This window comes from Suricata suricatta, chromosome 15, assembly GCF_006229205.1.
Source record: "Suricata suricatta isolate VVHF042 chromosome 15, meerkat_22Aug2017_6uvM2_HiC, whole genome shotgun sequence".
NCBI classification, from domain to species: domain Eukaryota; kingdom Metazoa; phylum Chordata; class Mammalia; order Carnivora; family Herpestidae; genus Suricata; species Suricata suricatta.
In genome coordinates this window covers 42,854,604-42,868,975 of record NC_043714.1, presented here as the reverse complement: position 1 = coordinate 42,868,975, position 14,372 = coordinate 42,854,604, and the positions used below count along the sequence as shown (strand labels likewise).

Here is a 14,372-nt window from a genome sequence, read left to right as displayed (position 1 = left end):
TTTTATATAACTATAGGCTTTGACCTATAAAGCCATTCACAATGTAGTCTCTTTCCTACCCCAAACTGTACCTATTATTCCTTTCCTCTCAGCCAGTCATTGTCCTTCAGAGTACAACACTGATTCCCACACCCAGGTCTCTCTGCTCTGCAAGAACACCCTTGACAGAAGCACCCTGCAGTCTTTGCATGGATAGCTCATTCTTGTCAGTAGGTATTAGATGAGGCCTTCCCTGAGCCCTCATTTAAAGAAATTTCCCAGGGGCCTTTATCCTGTTATACTGCCATATTATTCTCGTGGCATTTACAGCTGTGTGAAATTTTGAGAACATGGACTGAGTGTCCACTATTGTGCCAGGCCCTCTGCCAGGTGCTGGGGATAAAATGGCAAAGTTGGATGTGAGCAGCTCAGTTTAGCAGAAAAAAATAACTAAAAATAATTATAAGGTGGGAGAAGTAAAATAGTAAGGAAAACACAGGTGTTAAAACTTTCAGCAGGGGACCTAATTAACTTATAAAGAAAGACATACGAAATATCTGTGAATAATGCTACAAGAACTACAACCTGAAATGAGGATAATTTTTAAGGGACATTTAAATAAAATGCTAGTAAAATTTACTTTGGCAAAATTAAGTAATGTTAAAATATTCTCATTCCCTAAAAACAAAACAAAACAAAACAACAAACAAAAGTTATCTCTGAACAAACAAAACAAATCTACGGTTAATATATTTGTGATAAAGATCACAAGTTGACTGAGATCACATTTATTTCAGCCTCTAAAAGAAGATCTGATAAGCATATCTATGTTGATATATAAACAATTCAATTTTACTGAGATGTTCAATTGTCAGTAGGATATGGTTTCCAGTTTTTCGTATCTCTTGTGTGGAATTCTTGCATCTAATTCTACTTGATAGCTCTTCTTCCAAGGAAAAACTTCAAAATAAAACTCTGTGGAGAAGGGAAAAGTCAAGAGGACTGCTGAAAGTTTCTCAAAGAAAAGAACATTAGAAGTTGAAGATATAAATGGGAAATCAAGGGAAAAATGATCAGGGAATGTATGTCATTTTATTTCATTTCATTTTTAAAGCTTTAATAATATGAATTGATATACCATGTGGAATGCTATATATGGAATGCTGGATATGTATGAAAGTTATGTGTCATATATATATTTTTAAAAGAATGTTTATTTTTTGAGGGGGGAGAGCATGCATGAGTGGCAGAGGGCAGAGAGTAACAGGAGAGAGAATCCCAAGCAGGCTCTATGTTGTCAGTACAGGGCCCAAAGGCTTGATCCTATAAACCATGAAATTGTGACCTGAGCTGATATCAAGAGTTGGACACTCAACCAACTGAGCCACCACATGCTTTTCATACACTTTTAAGTAAATGTTGATGTAATCTTATTTGGATCCTTCTCTGAAAAACAAAATGTTGGAGGAGGGAAACTTCACTATTTAAGGCTTTGGATCAATCAGGGAATTATTATCTATATTCATATATGTAACAATTATGGTGTTGGGAGCTGTAAGAAGACCACAAATTAACTGACATCATAGACAGTTTTAAAATTTTATAATATACTATTATGAGGATTATATTCAATTTAAATATTTTCTGACTACCAACTCATGTCAGTAATTATGCCAAGAAACAAAGAATAAGACTGGCCAAGACAGATCTGTTCTTTTATCTCTGTGCTGCCCTTTCAGCTTGCCAAGGACATCCTCGGCCAATGCATAAGGAAGAAAAACCACCGTTTCCCCCCTTACACACCCCAAAGCACTAATCCCCGTGTAAAACAGCACAGTGACTAAATGTGTATCCTGCACATGGCAGACATCAGTGCAGGTTATTTCAGTTCTCAGCACTTCATTTCCTCAGGTGGTAAAATAAACCCAGACATAGTAAAAATGGTTGCTGAGAGAACAAGAAAAAGTGATTAACTAACAATGAACTTTAGCCCAAGTGTAAGGGGTCAGAGCACTGAGTATAAGAAAAGCAGGTGAGTAAGAGGTAGCAAACCAGGGTTCTACACTTAGCTCTACTTTTAAGTGACATTGCACAAGGCAAGGAACCTCCTGAAACTTAGTTTCTTGTAGTGGTTTTGTTCTGTAACAACTTGCTAAGAATGATTCAGAGTTTAGAGAGAAAATTGCATGAGATTTGGAGGTATAAGTGAAATAAATACTGGCCAATATTCTCTGAAAGTCATGCTTTTTAAAATACAGTAAAATTCAGAGGTGCCGGCAGATTCCAGCTTGTCTTCCCTCTTCTCGGTTCTGTGACTGGCTCTTTTTCCTGACCATTGGCCCTGCAGACTAACAACTGCAGGCTACTCCAAGAAACAGAGGCAACCCTCCCTTGGACTTGTCCACCAGCCTTCAGGGGTTCCTCTAGTGGCTGGACATGCCTGGTGACAAGTCTCTGATCCACCATCTTCTTTAGATCCTTAGTTCACAGCTTCTTCCATAACTGGGTAAGACCTTATTCCTACAATAAATCCCCTACACTATAGTACTTACAATGGTTCCGCTGCCTTGACTGAATCCTAATGTATTCCCTCAGCTGAAAAATTGGGGTTTTAAAAGAGCTACACATCTTAAAATGTGATCATTTTTATGCATAAATTCTCTTCTTCCCAACATACACAAACACACTTTGATTGAAGACAGAAGCTAAGTAATGTACTCAGGAGGAATGAATGAAAACCATTATAAAGGTCGTTATTTAATATTGGTCAGGGAAGGGAGCAAGTTATTCTTCACTGAATATCTTCCTGTATCTTTTGAATATTACATGTAATACCTACTGAAAAACAAAAATATAATCATATTAAGGTTCTGTTTATATTTCTATAAAGATTAATCAGCACTACTAAGCTACATCAGGTCTAAAGTCTTGTCTTCATTTGAATCAATATCTCTCAGAAAGTCACACCACTTGTCTAATCATTCAATCATTCATTAATTCACTCAAATCTTTAATATCTTCCTATTATGTGCCAAGCATAGTATTACAAAATGGGTATTCAGAAGTGATAAAATATGCCACCTTTTCATACTCCTAGCCTGTGGTTCTACTGCTTTCTTAGATCGAAATGGGCCTCTCCAGCCCTGCCATTCGCACTCTATGGAAACAAATTCAGAAGCTGCGAACTCTGTGAAACCTTCCCTGAAAACCCACCCAGAGAGTGCATCATTCATTTCTTTAAATGTTCTATTTTGTACCTATGTCAATTTTAGATTTATTGTTTAAGTGTCTGTCACATCCATTAGCCCAAGATGTCCTATGTACATGGAATGTATTTCTCCTGATTTTGATGTGGCTTTTCTGTAATCCTAAACACCCTATATTTACATCTACCACAGTACTTTACTCACTGCACTCTAATATGTAATTTAGCTGTTAACTCTTTGATTGAACACTGAGCCCTGTAAAGGATAGACACTATCAGAAATTATTTCATTTTGCTTCTCTAGTGTAAAAGGCATTCTATGGCATATAATGGTTGTTCTAAAGTCTTAATTTTCAACAAGCATGCCAAGAGCATTCAATGGGGGATGAAGAGTCTCTTCAACAAATGGTGTTGGGACAACTGTATATCCACATGCAAAAGAAGAAAGTTTAAGTTTTATTTTATACTATATATAAAAACAAATAAAAACTCCTCAAAATAAATCAACAATATAGCTATTAAGAGCTTAACCCATAAGACTCACAGAATAAAGCATAGACATAAATCATCAAAAAGAATAAAATGCCTAGGAATAAACGTAACCAAGGAGGTAAAAGATCTGTACTCTGAAAGCAAAGAAATTGAAGAAGATATAAACAAATGAAAAGATAGTTCAGGTTCATGGATTGGAAGAATGAATATTGTTAAACTGTGCATACTATCCAAAGCAACCTATGGATTCAGTGCAATCCCTATCAAAGTACCAACAGCAATTGTCACAGAACTAGAACAAATCATAATCAAATTTATTATGGAACCACAAAAGAACCTCAATCATCAAAGCAATCTTGAAAAAAAGAACATATCTGTATAGATCACAATTACTGATTTCAAGACATACTACAAAGCTGTAGTAGTCAAGTCAGTATGGTGCCAGCATAAAAACAGACACAATGATCAATGGAACAGAAGAGAAAGCCCAGAGATAAACCCATACTTACATGGTCAGTTAATCTACGACAAAGAAGGCAAGTATATACAATGGAGAAAGATAGTCTCTTCAATAAATGGTGTAGGGAAAATTGAACAGCAGCATGCAAAAGAATGAAGTTGGACCACTTTCTGACACCATACACAAAAATAAACTCAAAATGCACCTAAGACTTAAATGTGAGACTTAAAACCATATAAATCCTAGAAGAGAACACAGGTAGTAATCTCTCTGATATCAATTACAGAAGCATTTTTCCTAAGCCAGGGAAATGAAAGCAAAATTGGAACCATATCAAAAATAAAGTTTTTGAACAATGAAGGAAACCATCAACAAAACAAAAAGGCACCCTACTGAATAGGAGAAGATATCTGCAAATAATATATCCAAAGAGGGTTAATATCCAAAATATATAAGGAATTTACATAACTCCCCACACCAAAAAACTAACCAACCAAGCCCCTACAACAATCCACTTAAAAAATGGATAGAGGACCTGAAGACACTTTTCCAAAGAAGACATACAGATGGCCAACAGATGAGAAGATGCTCAACATCAGGGATATGCATATCAAGACTACAATAAGATATCACTTCACACCTCTCAGAATGGCTAAAATCAAAAACATGAGGAATAACAAGTATTGACAAGGATGTAGAGAAAAAGTAACCCTTGCACACTGCTGGCGTGAATGCAGACTGGTACAGCCACTATGAAAAACAGTATGGAGGTCCTCAAAAAATAAAAAAAATAGTAGTACCAGATGATGTAGTAATTCCACAACTGGGCATTTACCCAAAGAAAATGCAAACATGAATTTGAAAAATATATATATGTTTAGTGCAGCATTACTTACAATAGGCAAGGTATGGAAGCAACCTAAATGTTGATAGACAAAAGGGTAAGGAAGATGTGATACACACACACACACACACACACACACACACACACACACACAGAGGAATATTATGCAGTGATAAAAAGGAGGATATCTTGCCATTTTTTAAACAACATGGACGGACCTAGAGGGTATTAGGCTAAGCGATATAAGTCAGACTGAGAAAACAAGTATCATATGATTTCACTCACTTATGGAACATAAAAAAAAATGAACAAACAAATAAAAAGCAGAATCAGACCTATAAATACAGAGAACTGATGGCTGCCAGAGGAAAGGGGCTGAGGGCGAAGGACAAAATGCATGAAGGGGAGTGGGAGCTACAGATACATTATGCTTTGTTACAAATCACCGGAATAAAAGGCTCAGAATAGGTAACATAGGCAATGACACTAATAGTGTCGTACGGTGACAGATGTTAGCTACATGTGTGGTGAGCACCACATAACATATAGAAAAGTTGAATCACTATGTTTTTCACCTGAAACTAGTGAAACCTTGTGCGTCAACTATATACAGATTAAAAAAAATTTAAAACATATGTATAAAACTTCATGACCTTGGATTTGGCAATGACTCTCAGATCAATTATCAGGATCATTTGTGCAAAGATCATTATCAAGAAAATGAAAAATCATTTCTAAATTATGTATCAGAGGTTTAGCATCTAGAACAAAAAAATCCTACAAATTATCAATAGAAAACCAAACAACTCAATTTAAAAATGGGCAAAAGGCTTGAATAAGCATTTTTTCCAAAGAAGATATGAAAATGGCCACAAAGCACATGAAGAGCTGTTCAATAGGAATGCAAATCAAAATCACACGCAATAGGATGGTCGTACTTTAAAAGAAAAACAAAAGGAAAGTAAGTGGTAGTGAGAATGTGGTGAAACTGAAGCCCTCAAGTATTGTTGGTGAAAATGTGAAATGGTACAGCTGCTGTGGAAAATAGTTTGGCAGCTCCTCAAAAAAGTTACACACAGAATTACCATATGACCCTAAAATTCTATTCCTAGATATATATCTCTACTACCTGAAAGCAGGTACCAAAACAGGTACTTGTACACAAATGTCCACAGCAATATTATTCATAATAGCTAAAAAGTGGAACACCCAAATGCCATCAACAGATGGCACAGATAAACTGTGGTATTTACATGCAGATGGTGGAATATTATTCAATGACAAATAAGAATGAAATACTGACACATGCTGCATGTGGAAGAACCTCCAAAATATTGTTAAGTGAGTGAGCCAGACACAAAAAGTCACAGATTGTATGATTCCATTGATATGAAATATCCAGAATTGATAAAACAATGGAAACAGAAAGCAGATTGGTGTTTTCCAGGGGCCACAGGGAGGGAGACAGATGCAGAAGAAAATACTTAATGGGTAGGGGTTTTACTTTGGGGTGAAGAAAATGTTTCAGAATGAGACAGAGGTGGTGGTTATAGATAGTGCTAGTACTTACACAATATTGTGAATGTATAAAGTGCCAGTGAATTGTTCACTCCAAATGGTTAATTTTGTTATGTGAATTTCATTATTTTAAAAATATTTATTTACTTTTGAGAGAAAGACAGTGTACTAGCAGGGGAGGGGTAGAGAGCGAGAGAGGGAGACACAGAATCGGAAGCAGGCTCAGGCTCTGAGCTGTCAGCACAGAGCCCAACATGGGGCTTGAACTTGTGAACCGCGAGATCATGACCGGAGCAGAAGTCGGATGCTTAACTGACTGAGCCAGCAGGCACCCCAGTTTCAATTCTGTTATTAAAACACACACAGGTCCACAAACTCTTATTTAAATGAATTAAATGAATAGGAGAGATACAGCTGAGTTAAGGAGAGATGGTCATAAAGTTTCCTAGGAAAATAACCCCACCTTCTTTGTTAATAGAACTTGCTGTTCTTAAGATAACCTATAAATTATGTAAGCTGGAATTTCCTAAATCTGAAAAATGAGTGAAGTGAGGCCCTGGCTGATGTTTACAGGTCAGGACTGGGGTAGTGCATGTAAGGGGGGCAGCAGGTCCACTAGGCAGGACCAATTGCTAGGCGTGCTGGCTGCATCCCTCTCCTGAAATGCACCTTGGCCGGCAATGGGAGATTTTTCAACCAAATTTACACCCCTACTCAGGGGCACATTCAATCACTTGTCAATAGAAGGCTATAGCAATATATTTTATACTATGAAAGACCTTTGTGCTAGGGACAAACCAATGCACTAGATGGTAAAGATCTATCCTCAGGACCCAGCAAAAGTATACAGATAATCAGAATTAAATATGCTAAGTGACATGTTAAGAGCACACAAAAGGAGAACTTTCTGTGTTCCCGTGGAAGCTCAGGGGAAAACTTCCTGAGAAATGTGATGTTTATACTCTGAGGCCTGATGAATGATGGGAGTTAGGCAAGTAAACAGCAGTAAACAGCGTGGGTTGAGAGAGTTCCAGCAGAGATCACATACCAAGGCCTATTAGCAAGTGACAAACCTTATTGTTAGGAAGCTGAAAGAAGCGCATTATCAAAAGAGCCACAATGAAATTAGAAAAGAATGTGGGTGCCTGAAGAAGAAGCAGACTACCACTTGATATTTGGTTTTAGGGACGTTATTTACCTTGGTAGGCCTCAGACTCCTCATGTAGAATTAGAGAAAACAATTCATACCTTATAGCATTACATATATATGTGTGTGTGTGTGTATGTATGTGTATGTATATATATATATATATACACACACATATATATAGATATAGATAGCATTACTGTTAAAATTAATTTAAATAAGTTAGGTAAGTGATAAGCATTTTACAATCTAATATTAAAGTTGTTGCTATCATTAATGCCAAGACATAGTTAAATAGAATTTTGGTAGTACAGGGCAGAACCCTTGTATAGCAATCAGCGTACAAAAGGCATACACCAGCATATTGCAAAAGGCATACAACAAAGTTTACACACAATGTTTTAAAGAAATTCAGCAAACCACCATGGTGTGTTATAAGCAACAGATATTAGTGAATCTTACAAGCAAACACACACACCCCAAACAACATGTAAAGTGAAAAAATAGAGAACACTTTTTAAAATTCCTAAAGACCTTCAGGTATACAATATATAAAGCATTTTATAATGCCTAGTACCTTTGTTCTAGCAACCAATTCTTCCTAGCTCTCTGATGAGGAAACAGGAGTAGTTTGGGTGAGATACCATGGCTCTCTACAAATCTTGTAACTCACATTCGGGATTAACTCCTTTAAAAACGTTCTCTGTGAACATAGGTGCTTTTAGTTAAAGTGAATTAAAAAAATAAAGGCAAGCCAGAGCTTTCATTACTTTTCTCCTCTTATCATCAGAAATAGAAAGGAGAGACTTAAAAAAAATCTGACCTTGAAGACAATGGATTTCAAGGAAAAACTGAATGTATCCTGAGCCCGAAATAGAATCTTTTATCAAATAGAAAGCTTAAAAAAAATGCTGACACAATCTTAAATGTGTCATAATTACAGTGTAACAGCGGTAGGTCTAGCAGATTTCCAAGCAAAATCATCAGCTACAATTACAAAATATATTTTATGTTTGTCATGAAATGCAGAAGTGGTACCAAAGCACTTAGGTTGGGCACGCTAAAGATTTTATCACCAACTTTTCTTCTGGTAATGAAATACTAGAAAGTGTAGAAAGTTTCTCAATAATTTCCTACCTGCTGGCCATATTCCACTCAAGGGCTGGATTCTGAGAGTTTCTTTCACTCTCTGTTAGTACCCCGCCTGTGCCACTTTCCTTCTCCGGTTTTAGTTGATCCCACTGGGCAGTGCCAATATTGATGGACTGCAAATCGATTTGGTATTGTCTGTCTTCAATTTCTGATCCAGGATCTCGAAGAATTCCCAGGTTCATAGCTCTCCTGTAAAGGCAATGAAAAAAGTGAATGGATAAAATATTCTTTTTATTCTGTTCACTAACATAGTTTTATTGTCATTTTTTTCCTTTGGATTACTGATAGAGCGACTGGGTTATCCAAATCTCTGAGGCAGGTAATAGGAAGCTGCCACATAAGAGCACTTGAATATACACCCGAAACTCACCATGACCAGTCCTCTACCCTACAATGATTTTTTGTATTCTTCCCAGCATGTGTTGTTTTCCTAAATACCTTTACATATATGATTTCAATCCCTGAGATGTTGTGGAGGCTCTATTATTATCTCCTTTTTTACTAAAGAGGAAACAATTGAGTGAGGTTGAAGACTTAGCCAAAGGTACTGAGGTAGTATGTAGCAAACCACAGGTGTTTTTCTGACCTAAATCCAGTCCTCTTTCCAGCGCTAATCACCTACCTTCCTCAGGCCTTTGATGTCCTGTTAGGAAAGGTGACAGAGCCTTGTTGTTCTGTTGCGCTCTTTCACCCTTTGCCCTTGTCACACAGACTAAACTCTTGAAAAGACTATATTGTTAACTTACACAGAGGCACAGTAAGGATAACTGACCCATAAAGAGTTGAAACTTTGATCTTACTAGCCCCAAATGCTAAGCAAATGAATAACATTATCAGTAACATAAAGCTAAATTAGAGGAGGTAAATTGTTAACTTTTTCATGAGGGTTTTAGAATGAAAACAGCAAGACCATACGGTAGGCAGGAAAGAAGTGCGTAGGTTCAGAGGCAAGGTAAACCTAAGTTTGTGTGAGTTTGGGAACTTTTTAGTTTTGTGTTGGTTCACAAATGCTTTAAACAGAGTCATCAAAAGGAAAATAATTTATGGCCCCTATGAAAGTTTCAATCTACACAAAAATTGAAATAATATAGAGAACAAAAACATTTTTACTAGTACAAATGTTGAAAAAATCTACAATTTCAGAGATTAGAAAAAAATACAATTGAATTACATACAGCAACTGAACCCTAATGAAATTAGTTGGCAGGGGGTGTTGAGAAGGAAGCCTGGGTCGTGGCGTAAAAACTAGAGAAATAGGGTGATAATCTGATTAAGACTAAAAGTAAGCAGTGTGCATCAGGCCATGCCCAGAGGCTGGTCAAACACAGATGGAAGGTGGGACACTGAGTTCAAGATGGCAGGGGTGTGCGCCAGCTGCCAGGGAATGGATATGGCATCCGACGGGCCAGGCAAGGTGAGGGCTGATACTAATGAAGAGAGGAGCAGGGAGAGGACTGGAATTAACTGAGCAGGCGGTTCAGGTAAGGAGGGATGAGAGGGAGTTGTAATAGGGAACGGGAAAACAAATAGGCATGGGTCAAGAAACCACAGCAGGAGCCAGAGAAAGAGATGGATGAATTCTCATGATCTCTAAGGTAAGAGCTGAAGTGGTCCCCTCGCCACCCCCCACTTCTTCTCTTTTCTAAGTTTGGATCTTTCCAATCTAGGAAGACTGGGCATGCAAAGGAAAATAGTCTAAAATTTTACTTGAACTAAATAATTGCATTAGCAATGGCAAAACCCCATAAAATGGACATGAGCCTTTTAAATTTTCCATAATGAAGGCAAAGAAAAAAAAGAACAAATGAGGGTGCAGATGGGAGGGAGTAACATTGAGAACGTCACCGTTTTGGCAGATTACTCTTTTTCATTTGAATGTTGGTATAATTCTGTTTAAAGGCCCAACTCAGACTTCACTTTCTATTAACACTTTCCTGACCAGCCTTTCTCCAAACTCCCTCCCTCCCAAATCTGTACTGTTGGGGGTCTCTCTATAAGTACAATAACATCACAATGACTTGTCAGTTTCTCCCAACATGCCCTAAATTTCTTAACGTCAGGAATAACTCTCCCATCGAGTCATCAGTAAATGCGGTTTCAATTCACTGATTTGAACGGGCACAAATCTTGAAAAATTTCAAATGGAGAACCTATCTATCCACAGTAGTAAGAACACGGTGCTTAAACAGTAAACTTTTGATTAGGATGCACATACATTCAAACATATAGCAAACATCCTGGGCAGTTGGTGGCCTCGCCTATTCCTTATATTATTATTTCCCAAAGAAAAGTTACATTTCCTTATTTTAAACAAGCCAATCTTTCTACATTTTAAATAAATTCCCTCAATGTATTTTTAGGATGACCTAAGATACTTGAGGAATACCTGACAGAAAACATATGTTATGAGATATAATCAGTGCAATATTAAAAGACAAAGTAACCCAGCCCAGCATTAACATAAATCTATTTCCCTTCGCACACGGACAATGTATAATCACAAGACTATAACCACAGAACACTGAATTTCATCAGAGCTTTTTGTATAGGCTTGAAATTCCCCACATTTTTTCTTGGTCCTAAATTGAGATATATTCCTCCTATATCTGTGGAAAACTTCCCATAGGTTTTTTTTTCCTATGCAAATGGTTTGTATAATTAGCCATAGCCAGATACTTCTATGAATGCTTATTTAAACATTTCAGACTTTCTAAGAACCAGGGTTGGAGATTTCATATTTTCTCTTTTTCTTTTGAAATAAATATCTTTATTTTTAACAGATCTGAAAGTTCAATTGCCTTAAAAGACAATTACAAAACCATTTATATCTGAGTTGTAGAAAACAGGATAAGTGAAAGATTTACATGAGCTTTACTCTCAGATTTTCCAATGATCATGAGTTTGGAGAAAATATTTAATTTCTCTGTGTTTTAGTTATTTCAATATTAAAATTAATAACAGAGAAATAAAATATATGACAAGAAATTAAACCATTCATAAAAAGGTCCATTATAAATTTTACACCCATTTCTGAGTAGAATATTAAATGGTTCTGAATAACAAATCAAATTACCAACTAATCATAAATGCATCAGCACCAAGAATAAAACAAAGCCTGTTTTCTAAATTATGTAAAACCATAATGAAAACTCTCAAGGTAAATGTTCTTTTCTTTAGTATTTCCAGGATAACATGTTTCCAAAATAAGGCACCTCAGAAACCCTGAATGGTCAGACTGAAACAACCAGAATACTTGGAAAAAATTAATTTTTCAAACACCTCTCAGAGTTAGCACAACAGAACAGAAATGTCCAAGTTCCCCCACTCTAGACCCCCACCCAAGCGAAACCAGGGACATTAATAAAGAAGCACCTGCCAAAGCCAGCTTTTGCTCTTAGGATTTCTGCTGAATCCTCACAGATCCTGATGTTCTGCTCTGGTAACTGCACAGGAGGAGATTTAAAGCTCAAGGCCTACCAAAGGTGATGAATCAGCTTAACTGGAGACCCTACAGATAAAGTTGGGGTCACAAAGGGCTACATAAGCAGCGAAAGTGTGAATTAAAAATGGCTCTCCTAGGGAGCCTCTTGGTGATAGAACAGTCCTGTATCTTGATTGAAACGGCAGTTACAGTAGTCTACATATGTGATAAAACTGCACAGAACTATATGCACATATACATACACACAGGAGTACATCTAGAAACTACTGAATTTGAATACAGCTGTGGATTGTACTGATGTTAATTTCCTGGTTTTGATATTGTACTATAGTACAAACTCCTAGAAGAAAACATATGGGTAAGTTCCTTGGCATCAGTCTTGGCAATGATTTCTTGGATTTGACCCCAAAAGTAAAGGCATCTAAAGCAAAAATAAATAAGTGGGAGTCTATCAAACTAAAAAGTTTATGCTCAGCAATGAAAAATAATGACAAAATGAAAAGGCAGCCTCTGAAACAGACAATTTGGAAACCATGTATCTGGTAAGGCCTAAAATCATAAATAGACAAGGAACTCATGCAACTAAATAACAAATAACCACAAATAACCAATTTAAAAACGGGCAGAGGATCTGAAATAAACATTCTTTTAAAACATACAAATGGCCAACAGGTAGATGAAAAGGTACTCAATTTAGGTCAGTGAAAATACTCTGTAATTATGGATATATGACATACCATACTATACCGCTGTCCAAATACACAGAACGCATAACACTAAGAGTGAATCCTAACATAATCCATGGACTTTGGGTGATTATGATATGTCAGCGTAGGCTCCTCAATGATAACTATGTACTACTATGATGGAGGATGTGGGTAAAGTCCAAGATTAACAATCTAAACATAACAAGGCAGAGTAAACTAAAAAATAATAGAAGGAAGAAAATAAGAACAGAAATTAATGAAATAAAAAATACATATCAACAAAGCCTAAAATAGACAAACCTCCAGTATTTGAGAAAAAAACGAAAGATAAAGACAGCAAGCCTAATAAACTACACTTACAATAAAAAAACACAACTATGATACTGTGGAGATTAAACAGATAATAAGAGGATATTAGAAAGATTTTACAATTTACTGTGGAAAAAAAAGTCTCTCCTCTAACTTATCACAATCCCTGAAGAGACTTCTTATCCTTTTCACCATGGAATTTATATAAAGGTTGTCCTCTCATCTCTTCCACCAAATATAATGCTACTACCTCTCCTTATATTAACTCTTCTTCTATATGGAAATGACTTACTCAACTCTTCTCCTATCCAAATAGCTCTCTGGCCAAAGAGCAAACTTGCATTCATTCATTCATTCAAAGGATATTTAGTGACCACTGCATGCTAGGCCCAGTGACAGGTCCTAGGGATACAGGGTCCCTATGTGGTTCCTGCCCTAATTCAGCTTAGTTGGGAATTTACAGACAATTGCAAAAACAGTTAATGCTATAAAAGGTTAGGTATAGAAGGCAATTGGAAGCATACAAATGGGACACCTGACCCAGACCTAAGGGCCCCGAAAAGAGAAAGCAACGCTTAAAGGAGTTCGAAAAATCCCAAATGAAAACAATTATTTCAGGCAGAGGAAACCGTAGCTTCAAAGGCCTAGAGGTGTGAGAGGGCAGCATATCCAGACACCTTGAAGATGCTCTGAATGGCTGGAGTGGAAAGAAGTGTAGAAGGAAGGGAAGCCATAGGTTAGTGAGGCTTCAAGCCAAAGACAGGGCCTTCCATCACAAAATGTCCAAGAATGCACTAGGCCCAGCCTCAGGGGTGCAGGTGTGCAGCCCACAGGTCAGGCTTATCTAGCAAACTGGCCTTTTTTCTTCTGCCAAAAAGGTTACAGAATTTATGTGGTAGTACAGTAGTCAAGAGTAGAGAAAGCGCTTATTTTCTGTTTTAATTGTAAGAATTAAGAGAGGTAAGGAGTCTAGCGTAAAACTTGCTACATCAGAAAAACCTCAGTGTTAGAAAAAAAATCATCCTACTTCAATTTTTTCTTCAGCCTCTGCCAAAAATGTTAAATGAAAGTGAAATGATTACAAAGTGATAGAAGAGAGGCTTACCCAGATAAAGCA

General features: G+C 36.9%; 1 protein-coding gene across 7 annotated transcripts in view; it reads right to left on the bottom strand.

The window, feature by feature from the left end:
- Nucleotides 1–14,372, bottom strand: part of VPS13B (vacuolar protein sorting 13 homolog B) — a 740,094-nt gene that overhangs the window by 260,474 nt on the left and 465,248 nt on the right. For 6 of the 7 annotated variants that reach the window (XM_029923832.1, XM_029923833.1, XM_029923834.1 and 3 more), the window contains one exon: nt 8,783–8,986. In XM_029923832.1, the coding sequence (XP_029779692.1) occupies nt 8,783–8,986 (204 nt within the window). Of the gene's footprint in view, nt 1–8,782; nt 8,987–14,372 lie in introns of those variants that run through there. The other variant, XM_029923838.1, reaches the window with a different exon arrangement.